Here is an 18740-nt window from a genome sequence, read left to right as displayed (position 1 = left end):
TATATATATATATAATTATTATTATTATTATTATTATTATTATTATTATTATTATTATCCGCGACACTCATGCCACCGGATAATCGGAAGTTTACAGTATAATGTTGATATATGTTACGTAATCACTAATCTCATCACGAGAAAATTATTCTAGGTAATGACAAAAATACTATTATTTTAAGTGTGGTTGCAGGAGAAAGTTGCAGAAACTAGAACTAAAATTGTGACAAAAAATTAAATTGAATTCAGATTTTAATAAATAATAAGTAATTATTACTCTCTTTTTTCTTCTTCAAAATTTTGAGAAGTGTTATTATTGTCATAGGTGAGCAATATATGGTGTGAATTCAATATTATTTTTCGGTGTTCGATAATTGTTTTCAATATTTTGGTATTACAAGGAAACATGAAAAAGTGTAGTTACTAAATAAATCTAAAACTTGCACAAACATGCATTTATTTATAGATTCATATATATTTATATACTTACACATATATAATCAGTTACAATATTATATCAATTCAAAACACGTAATATCTATTATATGTACAAACCAAAGCAATGTCGTAATGCATTGGAATAAAATAACGTTAATTTTAATATACATTTGTTGCATGAATAATTTTTTTTATAAACGTACATACATTGAACACATATGATTTTCACACAAATAATTCAGTTGGTTTATATTTTAGACTTTGTTCACACATATAATACTATTTATTTGACACTTGAGGCATAGCGTTGTCATCAAGTGGAAAATAAAAATCACTCACTAGTAATCATAAGCGTCATTTGGCTCTGAAATTTATAAACAAGAACAAAAAGCACAAACGAAATTTGATTTTAAGCAAGAAGAATTATACGTTTTTTTAGGAAGTTTGAACCATTAATTTTAACTTAGCAAGCGAGTATATAACAATGTCTTTAAAACAGATGAAGAATTTAATACCATGCGTATAAGGTTCGCTAAGTTATAAGGTTACAGTAAGGTTAACTATGGGTATAGTGCCTAGAAAGAGTAGTGCGCTGATCGCCGCTGTTTTCCCCGCGATGCTTGAAAACGAACTTTCGGCAATCCGCTAGACGGCAGTGCGGTTAGGGAGCACGCTACTTTTGGCGGTGTTTACATTAGTTAATGCGGGATTTCAGTTATATCCCGCATAATTCGGTTTTGCGTTTGTGTTGTTTTTCCACATTTCGTAAAAAAATTAGGGAAGAGTTAAAAAATATTTTAATTGATACATCAAAGTCGACTCTTAAGAGAAAATAACAGATTTAAAAAAAAAAAAATACCAAGCACTTTTTATAATGCACTCAAAAGGACGAAATAACTTTTCTGGGTCAGAAAGTATAATTTAAGAATTCCTGTAGTTTTCGAAAATTCCAAGAAAATGACACCACAAATGAAGAAAAGTGCGGCTCAAGTTATGAAGAGAAAAAATTTATTATCATTATCATAGCTTTCAATCATTACTTTGAATGTTGAAGCATGCATACTTTTCTTATTGGGAAAGTTTGGTTTGAAATGACTAGAACCACACTTTTCTTCGTTTGTGGTGTCATTTTTTCGGAATTTTCCAAAACTATAGGAATTTTAAATTGTCCTTTCTGACTCAGAAAAGTTATTTTGTCCTTTTGAGTGCATTATTAAAAGTGCTTGGTATTTTTTTTTTTAAATCTGTTATTTTATTCTTTATAGTGTAAATGTGTTTCAGAAATAGAATAGTTTTACCTCACGAAACTTCACCCTATTTTTTCATATAAATGCTCGGTACTAAAAGGTAAAAAAAACTATATACGTGTCTAAAACTTTAAGCAGTTGGCACTATAATTTAATCCTAGTTTCTCTCTAGAATTTATGCTTGCTAATTTCATGCTTGCTTCAGAGAAGATTTCATACAAAATTTTCATTATGACTGCTTTTAACATTACTGTTGTAAGGCAACAAAATTTGTAACAGTGGGTTTTATATTTAAACATTTAACAAGGAAATTAAATGAAACTTGCTGTTTTCCATCCTAACTGAAATAATAATTTTATTTTAGGATTTTAATTTTTCAGCGCTAGTTGAACCTTAAGATTAAGTAAATCATTTAGTGAAATCCCGAAGTCTCTGTGGTCTAGTTGCAGAGATATAAGCAAAACCAGGCCTCAGATTTCTCCGTGACAATCAGGCCAAGTATAATAAAAGTACATAAAAAGCTACATCTTGTTTTATCCCAGCGTGCAAAAGTGGTTACGGATCAGGCAAAGAAAACCTTTCGCTTTTCAAAGTTCCCGAAGATGAGGAGAAACTTAAGAAATGAAACTCTTTGATTTCTTCTGAAAATTTCAATGGTGTAGTCTGCGCCATAACTCCTCTCCCCCTCTCCTCGGTACCCTTGGCAGATAAAGGTAAATTGCGTTTCTAATATAATTGCTTGCTAATCTATAGCTTTTTTTATTGCAGATCTAAAAATACAGATTTAGCTATGTCTGCCCCCCTCCCTCCAAGAACAACAGAGCACTCCCCCTTCCTCTCAAATTTTACGAAGCCCCTCCGCACTTAACAAAAATTCCCAATGACACTTAAATAGTTTTTAAACACTTCTAAAAGTTTTGTTTGTTTAATCTTCACCCTCCCCTTGGCATCCCTGTTTTAGCTTTAGTTGCAGTTATTAAAATTAATTACTGGAACATTTACTTTCCGAGATGGCCGCTAGATTTTGAAAATTGCAAATGGTTTCGCTATGGGTGCCCCCCCCCTCTAAAGTGAACGCGCAGCCGATCCCCATCCCCAAATTTTACGAAGCACCCCACGTCTCAGAAATGTTATCCCCCCAAAATGAGACTTTAATCTTTTTAAAGCACTCTCTGTAAAAATTTGAAGGGCATAAACAGAGCCATAACCTCCTTCCCCCCGCATTAGTAAAATAATTAGAATTAAATTGCCGAATTGTTTACTTACCGAGATGTCCGACTGATTTTCTACATAACAGAAACAAATATGCTGAAAGTTACTCTATGGATGTGTTTCCCAAGAGTGATGGCGCAAAATACTCCCCCCCCCCATTTTTCTCGACGTTCCCGCAGTATAACTTTTTCCCGATATTGAGTCTAAAATCATTTTGAAGCATCTTCCATAAAAATTTCAATAGTGTAGCCTCCACCATGAGTCATCAACCCCCCCCCCCCCCCCGGCCAGTGTCGGTACCCTTGCTTTAGCTATAATTATTAGGAAAAATACTGAAACATTTAAGTAACAAAATGACCACTGGCTGTTGTATGCAAAAACTTCAGTTAGGAAAGCTCGTCCCAAGGGCGATAGCGTCCTCTCTCAAAATTTTAGAGCCCCAACCCTTCATGGTTTCCTACAATTGAACCTGAAATTCTTTTTTTATGCCTTGTTTTGAAATTTTCGCTAGTGTAGTCTCCATCATGAGCCCTCCATCCACTTCCTCTTCCCCTGATGGCAACCATACTTTAGCAATTATTTTTTGAATAAATTACTGCAATATTAATTCACCGAGTAAAATGCAGAAACTTGAGCAAGAGGCTCCCACTCCCAAAAGTCATGCTCCTACTCCCCCCTGCAATTTTAGCAAACACCCCCCAAAACGCGACCCTCATAATGAGACGAAAAAAAAAAATCCTTTAAAAACTTCTAAACTATTCTTTTTTTTAAATCGTAAAATAAATTCTAAATTTACTAACTTCTCCATTTTATATCAAATTTTAAAATTCAATGATATTTTAATTCGCTGAAATATTTCAGAAGCAGTTTTAATAAGGAAATAAAAGACACGCAGTTCTTCAAAAATCTTCCTTTCACAAATTTCACTATCCTGTTTCCTTTTTTCTTTCCAGGAACGATGAAAGGTCACGCCAATTGCTGTGATGAAATATCTGACGAAATAAATTAAAATATATACCCATTATTGCTAACAAACTAGTGTTAAAGTTTCAATAATTTATTAAAAAAAATTGCTTTAAAAGCTTATAGTGTACTATATTCATTAAAGAGGAGTCATATAATATTTGAGCGGTTTCGAAAAATAAATAAACAATCCTGGCACGTATTGAACTTGCTCAAGAATCTATCTTCAACGTTGAAATAAGTTCAATCCGAAAAACGGGGCTTTTAAGCAGCGAAATTAGCATGTAATTGCCCATTTTTAGAGTCTGATTGAGAAACATAGCGTGCTCCCTGGACGCAACGCCATCTGCATTTTCCGTTGCTCTGACCTCACTTTTCGTCCGTCGATCGGCACACTACTCTTTCTAGGTACTGTACTATGAGTGTAAGGTTACTATATTGTCAGGGCCTAATTTCCCAATGGACAGAGTAGGCAGCTGCCTAAGGCGGCAAAATTTCTACAGAGACCACTTTTCTTGAAATTCAATAATAATTACTTTCACACACCTTATAAAAATCATTTTTTTTTTTCAATTTTTAAATGGTGTTTATTTTTTTTCAAATGAACAGTTTTCAAAAGCGGAAACTTTGGACTCTTTGCAATGTAATCCAGTTACAATTACTAATGAAATACCATCGAACAGTGAGGAGTGTTAAGAACACCACTGAGCGAACGTAATAACACAGGAAATTATTCAAATCGTTTATTTGGAGATGAAAAAAAATAACAGGATAAAGATGCTGTTATAAATAAAGATAAGAACTGATAAAATGGTTAACGCACAATACATTAAAGTTCAGTGCTCATCAAAGATTCAGCTATATCGATGTTAAAACTAAGCTAAAGTTTCGATTTCAAAACACAGTTTTGATCAAAAGAGCACTAATAAGTAACCTTTAAAAAAAAAAAACAAAAAAAATAAAAAAAAAAAAAAAAACAGAATTATTCGGAATGCAATCTTTTTTTCCCCGTTTTTTTTTTCCATCTAAAATCAAAAAGTCTATTTGAGCAAACGATGACAAATAATAAAACAACAAAGAAGTTAGTTAATTAATTATGAAAATAAAGATGCTGTCTTATGTTAAACACCCAAGCATGCTTAGCATTAGAGACAAATCTCGGTTTCTGTTTACTTCCCCATTTTCTATCATTATATTTTCCTTTATAGGTCTAATTCATGTGTATATCATTTTTTAGTAATTCATCTGCGTTGCCATTATAAGGAAATGTTTTAAAACTTTAAAAAATGAAAGAAAACATGTTTTATGAAACTATAGGGCCATGGAAAAATAATAACCATGATTGTAAATAACTATACATGTTGTAAATATTATTGAAATTGTTTTTATATGAATTGTTTGATAACCTGCCAGAGAACAATACTTGAGCCATGGACGATGTACAAAATTAAATAATGTAAACAGAGGCTCGTCGAAAAATAATTTTTGGGTAGAGGAAAATTCTAACTTTACCCATTTCTATGTTGCAATATTATCTCCAAATTTGCTGAACCGTCAGCAAAATTTGCGGAATAAGGAATTTTTGGATAGATCACTGTGACCTTCCCTTGCCCCTAAATGTGAAACGTCATAATATTTCCATAAGCTTGATAGTTTAAATTTCGAGAACCCTTTTTTTCGTGTTTTAGAGTCAAGGAAGTTTTGCTTATTTTAGGGGGGAGGGGGCGTCAGATTTCAAATCTATCTTGGGCGGCATGGAGCTAAATTCGGCCCTGTATGTAGTATTAAAATTAGTTGCATATTTTTACGATCGTGACCGTGTATACTTTTATCTGTTTGATCTCCAATATCGAAATATCGTTATCACAATATATCACGAGTATTGAGAACTACTTAATGGTTGATAATGTAGTTTTAATCCGCAAAACGGGTTTTCTCTTTTTTTTTTGCTTTATTTTCTATATTTCACTATTTATAATAATAATAAGTGTTATTATTATTATCATCACTATTACTTTATAATTTAAATTTGAACAAAATATCCTGTGCGATAAAGAAAAGTTTTAATTATAAAAACTCTGATTACAGATTTTAGAAAATGGTCAAACTTTTACTGTCATATCTCTAGCAAGTACGTCCACTCCGTAAACATATTGCAAAGTTGCGTTTTATAACACAACTGCGACGATTTGTCCTAAATGGGTCAAACTAACTAAAAATGAATATGATGGACGTGAAATGGATGTGAGTACTGTGAAAACTTTAAAGTTTTGCACAAGTTAAAGTTTTACGTCTTTTCATGTAAAATTATTGGTGGGAACGGAAAATCATGTCAGTTTTTTCCATACCCTAAACCTTTAACAAATTTCTATTTTTAATCAACAGTTTAAGTACCCTCTTTTGACAAACTCTTTCCAATGAGCAAATTTTGAATCCGGAATCGGAGAAAATCAAATAGATTTTAATCGAAAAATCCGAAGATCGCATTTCGGATATCAACCAAATTTTTAAGATTATTGTTGTAAGTCGATTGAAACAAAAGGAAATCAGATGGCTCAATGGCAGACGACTCTATAACAGCAATTGTCGATAGAAAAAGCGTGATTGTGAAACACTATTACGCAAGAGCACACTGCTCAAAACGAAGTCTTGGAAAAAATTAATGAACTCCTGGAAGCTGCCACCACCGCTATACTCACCTCACATTACACCATTGTACCAACTGATTTTCCTTTATTCCGTTGCCTATGTAACAAATAGCTTAAAAATTTTCTGACATCCAAAATGACTCCTTCAAACATTCCAAGACCACGTGATTTTTATCGATCAGGGACTGAAAATTTTCTTACAAGACAGTAAAAATCTTTTAATAATGAGGATATTTGCATGACTGATTGCAAGTTAAAGCTTCATCAAAATGTACTTGTTTGAAAGAAAGAAAACAATATTATTTTCAGACTCCGTCATACTATCCACTAGGTGGTATCATTTTCTGTTTTATATGACATTTTTTAAACAAACCCATTGTTTATAACAAAATAAACATACATTAAAAAAATCACATTGAAAGGTATTTTGGAAATATGGACAAGTTTAAATCCAGAGTTAAAATACATTAGTCTTTTTATTGTCATTTTCATGTATTCTCTTTAATATGGAATCTTTTGATTAACCGAAGTTGTTCCAGTCACATTTGATTTCGGTCAATTGAGGTTGTAGTGTGCACATAAAATGAACAGCATTTAATATAGCACTAGTATCACTGTACTTATAAAAGAAATTCCTGATAAAATGTATGTTCATCAATTTAATTCTTGTTTTATTAATTTCAGAGACATTTATGACAACAATGAAAGACAAAAACATGAACTACAGCTTTAAGCGATATGAGCAAACCTGTCATTGGGCATTGAATATGAGCGCTGTTTCTTCAATTATGTATCTATCACTAAAGCTCTGATTTCACCCTAAAATAGCTCTCACAAGTTTTTTCTTTTACTTACAAACTCATTAACGTTAAATATAAAATTTTGCATTATTAACAGTGAAGCACATTTGCAAAAATACAATTAAAGGAAAATCTATGCTAGATGTTTAAGTTAAAACTTCGTTTCACAACATCTGTAAATACCGGACATTGACAGATTAAGTAGCACTTTTACTATGGCGTATATAATTCTATTGTGATATAAGCAATTAAATAAGCAAGGTTCTTCTAACGAACAATTATCTATTATTTTACTGCAGTTTACAGAAAAAATAAAGTTTAAAATGTCTGATAAGTTATCACTTTTAAAACAGCTAAACATGCGTAAAATCGATGTTTAAATCATTTCAGTTACAATTTTCCAATAAAACACAATTCATATATACTCGACAAAAATACATAAATCATTTCTAAAATATTAAATTAAAATTTTAAAAACATAAATAAAATGTACATTTATAAAATCTGAAAAATATTCAACTTTGACAAAGTATAAAAATATTGAATTACAACATCTGTTTCAAGATAATAATTATATTCGTATATTTTCTTTGATAAATCTCTGATATTTTGTAGGAATGTACCACTTACAAGACTAGACAGCAGATATATAAACAAATAAATTCGTTTGTCAATTGTAGCTCAAAACGCTAAATAAATTGAAACAAAAATAAATTATACAAGTTGTTCGCATTACAATTTTGTTTTGTTCGTAAACATGAAGTACATTTTATACATAAGAGATTTGAACTCATGTTTAAAAGTTTCAATTCTCAAAATTGACTTTGGATAATGACTTGGATTTGATTTTTAAATGTTTCCCACAAATTATTGCCGGATAGAAATTTTCAAAACTTATACATTCTAAATTAGTTAATTTTCAAGAATTATTTTCTTTTTCTCCGTTAAAATATTTTTTAGTTCTTTTTCTTTCAAGTACAGAAAAAAAAATTTTAAAATTATTTTCAAATCCAAATAAAGCTGCAATCGAAAATGATTTTCACAGACACGACATGGTTTCAACGATAAATACTTTGATTTAAAAATATTTTCTGATTTTAATATGTAGTGAATTAATTGCTCAAACTGTAATGTTACGCTTTGTTAAGGATAAAATTCCAAAACTGTTTCAATTTTGTAGAAAAATTAAATCTTGGAAATATTTTGAGAACACGCTATTTACACTTATTGAAGCGAGCAATCGTGTTCAAGAGATGTTGATCAAAACCAAAAATATATTATAATTATGTTGCGCTTTTAAATGATCAATGGTATGTTTATTTTGAAACCCCCTTGTCTTGCGTTTCAGCATAGGCATTCATGTTGGTTTAATTATTTAGATTGAATAACAGTTCTTAAAATATATATGCTGCAGAGGAGTGCAAAAAAAGATTCATGTTTTTTTTGCTCTTCTAACTTTCAAGCTAAATTACATATATAGATTATGAGGAAAATGATCTTATACTATAAGATCATTTTGCCCGTTTTAGTAGAACTTTAATTTAAATTACGTATTTTCCCCAGCTTGTGCATCAGCTATGATAACTTTTTATTTCAAAAAAGAGAGAAATAATGTCGATGCAAACTGAAAAATAGGCGAAAAATTAATTAAATTATGAAATGCAAGTAAAAATAAGAAGTTCAACGTCACCTTTATGATTGCATACCCAGTTTTGCACTCCTGTTATTCAACAGAGAAACTTACATTGGGTTCTGATGTCATCATATCTTTCAAACCATTTAAAGTTATATTAAACGAAACTTTATAATAGTGATTTAATTTTCAAGTTGAAAAGTATCTGTGTGAAACCATTTTGATGAACATAGCATGTTATAAAGTTAAGAATTGGAGAAATATAGCAAGGTTAATTCCATTTAAACAGCTGTGTGCCTTTTCATGTGTAACGAAAGGTGATCGGACCTTGAAAAGGCTCGTTCACATAGTCTGCATTGAAATGGTCTGTCACCAGTGTGTTTCCTGTAGTGGCGAGTTAGTTCATCAGATCGGGCGAATTTCCAGCCGCAACCTTTCCAGTTACATTGGTATGGCTTTTCCCCCGTGTGGGTCCTGAGATGGGCCTTTAAGTGAGAACTCTTCGTGTACGTTTTAGAACAACCGGGGTGAGAGCAGGTATGCGTCGTTATTTTTTTCCTTCCAAAACTCCGCCGCCCTCTTTTCGGTTTGCCCACGATAGCAGACGCTTGCTGTTGCTGTGATGGCGGTTGCTGCTGCTGTTCAACTATCTCTGGTAGACTAGTAAAAACAGTTTGATGAGATGTAGTGAAGCTGTTAGTGGCACGATTGTTGCTGAGTAGCTCGGCGAGATGTGGTGAAGAAGGAGGAGTCACCATCCTCAAGTGAGGAGGCTGTTGCTGATGCTGTTGCGCTGGCTGGGGCTGCCCAGCATGTGGAACAACAGGGAATTGGGATGCTGGTAAAATATGGGGAGGCACGAAACCATCTACTAAAAGACCCCCAGATGCCTTCATGGCTAGTTGACCTGTCCTTTCTGGGGAAGCAGGTGGAGACATCTGGTTTGCAATTACGGCATTGGCATTCGCGTTATACGTCACCCACATGTTCTGAGATAACGTTGTAGTATACGGAGTAGGCATAACGTGGGTATTAGGTTGTTGTTGTTGAACACAGTTGCTTAGTTGCGTAAACCTCTCTTTTCCGTACTCGGCGGCAGTTATGGGCGACATGCTACCGTCAGAAACTTCTAAGGAATTATTTGCTCCGTTATTATCAGGACAACCACCTGACTTCCCACGATCATCGAAACTAACATCATCGGAATAGATCACAGTCGAATGGGCATTACCACTAGAGGAACTGCTCAAAACAAAGTCCATATAGGCACCAATATCTTCGTACCTGTTAGGTGTGGAAATTTCTTCGGTTGACAGCTGTGTGTTCAGAGGCGGTGCCATCAACCTTTTTGCAACACTATCAGGAGCTGATGGAGGTTGTAGAGAGTGGTACTTTGTGGAACATGCAGACACTGGAATTTTCATCTGATGCTCAGGAATGTGGATGTCTCCTAAAAGAACACTTTCGATATCCTGCCACATCTGTAAAAATAAAAATAAATGTGAAAATCGTGATTAAAATTTGTTACAAACTAAGTTGCACATTTTAATTAACTTTTACTAATGTTTTCTAACTAATTACTGTTCATGACTTAAGAGTTAATGCACTGCAATAACAGTGGTGCAATTAGTGAGCACTTTTACAAGAACGGTGATTGTGTGCTAGTAGCTTTAACGAATTTTCAGTCAGTAAAACTATGAAAAAGGACTGCTGATCCTTGTATGTTTTTGTATATTTAACTATTTAATTTCATTCCTCAAAAATTCAAGGAATAATTTAAAGCCTTGAAAAAAAAAAGGGGGGGGGGATGCTCTTGGTATGTTTTAATTTCAAACAAAATTTCAATGAAATGATTAACCTTTAAAACATTTTTTGGAAAACAAAAACAGGGGCTTCATATCGGGGAAACTCATTAAAACAAATATGAATCACAGCGAAGTTAAATAAAACAATTTATACGAGCGTTTAAAATAAAGTTTTTAAAACGAAATCATGTTTTTCTTCGCTTCAGTCTTTCAAAGAATCGTTCTTTTTCTTTCTTGATTTTATTATTAAAACAAATACAAAAAATAGTGAAGCACTTGAGCGTTGTGATTGAATTATGTTAGTATAGCAATTATTAATCTTTAATTAGCCTGTTGAATTTCGAGATAAAGAGAAGTAATTACAACTTAATGCTTCATTTGGCAGCTCTTGTTTGTCGTATAGTTTCAATGCAAGTGATTACCTTCAAAAGAAACAAAAAAATAACACAAGCGCTAAAATTAAATATTGAAAACAATTCCTTTTGTATTGTTCTGCCACAAAAAAGGTCGAAAACTGAAAACAAGTATTCCCGTTCACGGAAACTAAGCAACGTTTACTTATTTCTCCACTTGCCTTGAACTAATTTGACGTTTTATTTATTGTATACTAATTGAATACAATTATTCTTTTTCAAATCTGATGTCAAAAATCCGTAAAATTTGCATAACAATTTAGCTAATATAGTTTTTCGTTCTGTATTTGCGGTTTGTGGTGGCAGTCTGCTTGTGGTTCACTGTATAGATTAAATACAGTGAACCACAAAAGATGCTGTATTAGCATATTTTTTTCATTAAAGTAAATATTTAACTTTATGCTTTCTTTTTCTCTGCTAACGTTCCATAACTCCGGGGAAAAGTAAAACCAAAATGGTAATAAATCATGCGCAACTTGGATTAAAGTTTCAATGTATCAATGCGAATTCGAATTAGTGTGGAACATAATTGGAAGACTAATTTCTTTTAATGATGCCTTAATGGAAACTTCTCTCCAGATCTTTCGTTATCTGTGTGTGGTTAATGAAAAAATCATGATGAAATAAAGAGCAGTCATTGTGTGTACGAAATTACTGATTAAATTCTCCCCTTTTACAAAGTAACAAACTTAAGAACCTTATGAAAACTTTTTTTTTTTTTTTACAGTTTTGTTTTAACAGTCTGAGAGCATTAACAATAAGATTATGAGGCAAACGCTGCTGTGATAAACCCTCTGAACGTCAAGTGTTTCCAAACGTAGTTCTTAGTATTCAGTTCTAACTATAAATATTAAAATTTTTCGCATTAAATTGTTGTGTATTTTATCACAAGCATGTCAATTTTATGAGAAATTAGTTTTATGAAGAAAATATTCTTTATTACGAACGTGAAGTACATAGATAACTATTTCTTTGCTTTTGGTAATAAAAAAAGAAGCCCGTTAAAAAACTTTGCAATTGAAACTGATAATGCATTTTAGCAAAGCACTAACCCTTTGGGGAAACCTCTAAAACCTTTGGGGAAATTCATTAATTACGTAAGGATGATTTTCGCAATTTTTAACCCCTCCTCCCCCCATGCGAAGTGTTTAATTTTTCAAAAGAATTAAATGTTGTCAGAAAAGGATCATTTACACTAATACTCTCAGTTTCACGTAAATCAAAGATTTTTATTTTTCAAATACATTATAAGATGCGATACTAATTAAAATTAAAACATGCCATGAATAGTGCGATTCTTCAATTAGATTTTACAATATTCATTCTTTGTAAAACAAGTAAAAAAAACTCTTCCTAATACGTTTTTTACCTTCCACAATCCTAATGAAATATGATCTCTTTCATTGACCGCTCAATTTCTAATATAAAATGTCGACTTGGAAAATATTACGTAAGAATGGATTTGACACCTCCCTTCCCCCAAAGTAAGGATATATAGAGATTCTTGTAACCCACTCATCCCCCACTTTGAGACCATTACGTAATTAATGAATGGCCCCTTTCTCATTTTATAAAAATCAAGTTTCGTGTTAACGCACAATTTGTACAATAGAGTGAAACTTTTTGATTTTTTTGCAGCGAGTGAAAAGTTCGTAGTCGTTTCTTTTCTGAAGGAAAAGTAACTTCTTTTGTCAAGTATTACGTTTCTTAAGCTATACTGCGCGCTATCCCATATTGCGCGCTTTTTCTTGATTTTCACTATCTATTACACATATTATGCTTAAAAAATAATGAATTCTGAAAAAGAGCTTAATTATTGTACAGGCAGAAGAAATCATAACATAAAGAGAAAAAAATTTCGATGTATAAGAACGTGTGCTACTTCATTACTGTAGCACTTTATAGATAAAAAATCCGAGTTGTGACTCAAGTAAAAGTCTATAATAACCATCACAACTGCAGCTCAGGCAATGGGATCGTTTCGAAAATTTTAAAAGTATTTTTTTCTGAAACAGCATGCTTAAAAACATAGAATCATAGCGCTTTCATTGTTTACACTTCGGTCGTGTGACATCACAAATGATGAAATGCCATTCAATGTTGCTATTCACAGAACAAAATATTTAATTCGCATCTTTACTCACGTGTATTGGCAACGATATGGTTGATAGCAAGCGTAGAGCGCACTTTTAATTCGCTGCTTGATTATCATAACGTGGAAACGTAGTGGAAAGATTCGTGAAATTGCATCATTTGTGACGGCTTAAAGACCACGCCTTGTTTGAAAAATCGGACATTTAAAAAAATTAATTAAAAAAAATGAGTTGGGAAAATCAAAGTATTTTCTGGGTCCATGTTTTTTTTTTTTTTTTTGCTAATTCTATCCATTTCATTGACTAAAAGTACTACTTTTGACTGAAGGAAACCACCCAATTGTTTAGGTCGACTTGAAGACATGCATCTGAAGTTCTCCGTAGATGTCAGGTCTATGTTAACCCTATCAATTACACTTTGGCAGCATCAAAAATCTTTATACCATTCTTCAAAAGTACCAAATGTGCAAAATCTAAAACTTCAAAACACAGTTCAAAACGCTTTCGACTTTTCAAATACAAAGTATCTCACAATTTCGATTTAGTTATCGAACTTTACTGTTATTTCTTAGCTACACATCTAGCGATGTTGGAAATATACGTAAAAAGTATTTTGCACAGCTCTAATACTTTTGAAGAGCTAGCAAAACAATATTATATTTAAATCTTATATTTTCGAAGTGCAAAAGACGTTCTAGTAAATATGATTTTGCTTTACGTTCACCAAAAATAAAATTAATTTGGATCTGGATTTTTGAAAATAAATAATGGAAAATGTCGATAAAGACAACCAGTTAAACACAATTGCGTATTCTTTATCTTTTCTAATATTAAAGCTGAAAGTCTATATGTCTGGATCTCTATCTATTACATACATAGCGCCTAGACCGTTGGGCAGATTTTCATGAAATTTGACACAAAATTGGTTCGTAGCATAAAGGTGAGCAACTTGAAGCGATTTTTTAAAAATTCGATTTTGTTCTTTATATATTCCAATTTTAAGACTATTTTACTGAGCGAATTACCATAGCATGGACGAGTAAATTACCATTACATGGACGAGCAAATTATCATTACTTGGACGAGCAAATTAACATAGCATATTGGCGAAAAATTCATCATACAATATTAGTAAATATACAGGGAACCAAATGAACTTTTAATTTTCTACTACGGGCAAAGCCGTGCGGTTACCGCTAGTATCCAATAAACACATTTAGCGACAAGAAGTATTTTTTACATCGGAATGAAAAGCGTTTACAGGATATGATGACTCATAAGTTCAATTGAAAAATTCAACCGAGAGATAATTCATTTTATCTACTAATAACCAGTTGTCCCAGTTATATTTCTTTTCAATGTAAAGTTCCCACGAAAAGTTCGTTGTCAGTAAGTGAAAGTCAAAAGAAAAGGAAATGCGAAATGAAATTTGCAATACCGTCTTTCTTTCATAAATGCTCCAAATGATTAAATTGACCTCTAATAACCAATTTGAGTAATTGAAATCGGGTTTATGTTTTTGAGTTATTTAAATACTTGCAACGTTTCCTGGAAATGAGAAAGTCATAAACAATCAGAGAATTTACAAATTCATTCGCATTGATAGTTTGATTTTGATTCTTTTTTTGAAGAATCTGATAGAAAGAAAAACACATTTGCATCATGACCCCATTAAGAGTTACATAAGTACTATTTTATTTGCCTTGAAAGTTGGTCAAGATAAATATAGCATTTTTTTTAGAAAATACGCAGTTGAATTTCAGCGACAAGTTTGTAAAAGAGAAATTCTTAAAATAAATAATTATTAAAACTTCTACATGCGTAAGTTATTTTTCGTAAACAACTTGGTCTTAGATTCGTTTCTTAGTTTGCTTTTATTTGATGAAAAGATTAAGAGAAAGAGAGCGAGATTAAGTGAAAGAATGCAAAGGGTGTTCAGGGAGTTCATTCAGTGAGCAGGTTTTTAGACACTTTATGTGTACTTATATTCATAGGGTCCGGTGGGGTGGAATGGGTATAAAAAGAGGTATTTTTGAAATGATTGTCCAGCTATTCAAATCTAATATCCAACAATTAAAAAACCACAACTGAGTTTTTACATTTCAACAATACACTTCACATATCCATAGTTATTATTGCTGAAATAATTTCATTGTTTAGTGAAAAAACTGTTATTTCAAAGTCTGTTTTTATACCCATTTCATCCCATGGGGTGTGGTGAAATGGGTAGTTCTATTTTAAATTAAATTTCAGAGTAAAAACATGAATTTATTTACTATTTTTTCACAAAAATATATTAATACAGTCGGATCTCGACTTACACGAGGGATGCGTTCCAAGACTTCTCGGGTGGGTCGAAATTTCGCGTTGTAGAAAAGTGTTGTGTATATGATTTTTTTTATAAACATACCCAATCATTTTAGACATTTTTAAGAACTTTTAAAATTATTTTAGACCATTTTGTAACAATATATTAACGCTTCTTACATAAAGAGATGAATTTTTACCGTTTTTTTTTTTTAAAGCTGCATTATTCAACATAAAATACTGTTACGATGCACAAAATCAATGATCAATGAGAGACATAAGAATAAAACAGTACGGTACGTACAGTATGAAGTAATAATAAAGCACAGCACTGTAAGAGTACTATGCAGTAGGTACAATAAGTTCCATTTATAACTTAAAAATTGAAGAGGATGATTTATGCTGAGCAATCTGAAAGTTATTCTAATATATTTTTAAAAACAGTAGCTTCGCATTTACTTTTATAAGACTTACATCTATGGTAACACCCCTCTTTCAGGGTCTTTATAATATACAATACAAGAGCAGATTCCAATTTCATATTGTTTACATTTTGCTTAAACACTACTCTGCGAGCTTCATATTACAACTTAAGCTCTGAACTTACACGGATTGCCTTCTCTTGACTTTTGATTTATACGTATGAAAGATTCACTCATCCCTAATTGTCGTGCCTTCGACCCACTTTCTAGTTGTTGAAGCGTATCAAGAATCTTTACATTTTCTTAAATTGTCACAAACTTTCGCTTTTTGTTTCCATCTTCAAACTTTAGATGAAACAACGTGTCTAGATGCCAGTATATTTCATCACATTTCATATTTAGAATAAATAAATGAAAAAATGAGCAGTGGTAATGCACTAATAAAGTTATGTTCATAGTGCGGTGTGTCGAAATTTGCGCAGTCAGTGATGTTGAAAGGATGAAAGTACATTCACGAAGTCAATGTTTAGTATTGAGAGCGAGAAAATCGCTTTTGCTATAAAATTCGTTACTCCTGAAAAACTCGCGTCATCGCCATTTCGCGTAAGTCGGATCGCGTTGTAGCGGCAGTCGACTGTATAAGGATAGAAATCAATTGAACAATATAGTCTGTAATTTCACTTGAATTAAAGGTATAATGTCCACGATTATTGAGGACTGACTGACTTAGTTTTTTGATGATCTGTTCTTCTTCAATCTCCATTTTCGCATTATTGAGGAAGGTGAAAAAGTTTCCAAAAAAGACTTAAGAATTTTTACAGCATAAGCACAAGTATCTAAAGGTACTAGAACTTGATCAATAAAATATTTTTTAAATTTCTTAGCAATGTTAGTAGCAATGTATGTTTTATAACTAACACCCAATCGCCTGTAGATATTGTACATAAACTCAGTGGAATTGAAGTTTGATCAGACCGGTTTTCAATTTATTTAGTCAGCTCTGTCTTTGTCTAGTGGTTGCTGAGCATGACTCGTATTAGGTGGTAGGCAAATGATAATTTCTTTATAGATAGCATGCTTTACAGTTTCATACGTCAGATGGCTTGCATATCTTTTCAGATGCCTTGCCAAAAGTTTGAACCATTCTTCAAAGATTGTGTCTTCCATCCAACCAGATTTAGTGCAACCATAAACAACTCCATACCATAAGGATTTCAGAATATAAAATCTTCGATAAAATGAACAACTTACTTCAGAGAAAAACTTTTAATGAGAAAAAATGATAATTATACAACTTATGTCATTGTGCCATTTATACACATTCCACCGCACTTAACATTTTTTAACATATTTCTTAAAATGTATGGAATTTTTCTTTTCTGATTTTTTTCAGTTGAAAAAGGAGACTTCCTTAAATGAAAATAACAGTAATAGAATGCTATCTAAATTCAATCAAAATCCTGAAAACAAAGATGTCAGTTAGTTTTGATTTTTGCAATGTAACTTTCAAGGAGACTGCCACTAAACTGACTCTTTCCATTCAGTTTTTTCTTGAACCACAATAAAACCTAACTACTGTAGATAACATTAGTGTTTTTATTTATTATTTTTTTTAATGTTTTTTTCCCCTGTCACTCAAAGATTAAATAAACTACCCATTCCTCCCCACCTGATCTTACTGTATACATACATACATACATCATACATACATACATACATACATATATATATATATATATATATATATATATATATATATATATATATATATATATACATTTAAATAGATATGGAACGATACTAATGAATAACATTCACACATACATTTAAATAATAGCTACATTGAATATAAAACATATACGTAATAGCTAAAAACGAACCATAACACATCATAAGTTTAAAAAACATATAATGACTATATGGTTTGTTGTAAGTCATCACCGTTAAAAAAAAGTGTCAAAAGACCCGCTGATAATCCGAACCACTGATAATCGCACCACCGATAATTTAGTAAACTATTGAAAATATGCCACAGGGTCCGAAAGCATAGCCTTCTTATTTTAAAGCGAAATAAAATCCAATTTTTGAATTAGTACGTTTTCACTTTTTTGAATTAATGCAGGTAAGAAAGGAGAATATGTAATCATGATATGTTTTACGAAATTAATTTGAAGAAAAAACGTTTCTTAATATTAATGTTAGTAAAGGGTTTTATGAATAGTAAAAAAAGTAGTAAACACTTATAACTATTATTTTTGATACTTATGAAAAAACACTTATAATTATTACTTTTTATATTACATTTATAGTTTTATTGTTAGTTAATTTAAAAAGACGAGGAATGTGGGGCAAACTGAAATGGTTATGATAGCTTACGTTTTTAGAATAAACAAATTGAAAATTGCGGTACACAAAGAACATTGTATTTTATGATAAAACTTGCATTGACACATTACTTTTTATCTTTTACAGTAAATTTTTGCCTGAAAAAAATAAATACATAAAACATTTACTTTTTTTTTCATAGAGGAAGTGAAAAATAGAAGATTTTTCTAATGAAATATTTTTTATTTAAGTAATTAAAACATTTTTCATTAAATGATTGAGTAAGTAAATATAAGTGAATGAATAAATGAAGAGATAATGAAACAATAAACGGATAAAAAAATAAATAATTGAATTATTATAAGAAAAAAATAAGTGAATAAAATAGCGAATGAAAAATATAAAATAAGTGAATGAATGAATAAATAAATGAG

At 31.6% G+C, this 18740-nt stretch overlaps 1 protein-coding gene across 1 annotated transcript in view; it reads right to left on the bottom strand.

The window, feature by feature from the left end:
• Nucleotides 1–9222: 9222 nt before the first annotated feature.
• LOC129216412 (Krueppel-like factor 5) overlaps nt 9223–18740 on the bottom strand; it is a 96433-nt gene continuing 86915 nt past the window's right edge. The window contains exon 2 of the mRNA XM_054850627.1: nt 9223–10422. Within this exon, the coding sequence (XP_054706602.1) occupies nt 9223–10422 (1200 nt within the window). The remainder of the gene's footprint in view (nt 10423–18740) is intronic.

Source organism: Uloborus diversus, chromosome 2, assembly GCF_026930045.1.
Source record: "Uloborus diversus isolate 005 chromosome 2, Udiv.v.3.1, whole genome shotgun sequence".
NCBI lineage: Eukaryota > Metazoa > Arthropoda > Arachnida > Araneae > Uloboridae > Uloborus > Uloborus diversus.
This window is presented reverse-complemented; position numbering and strand designations above follow the sequence as displayed.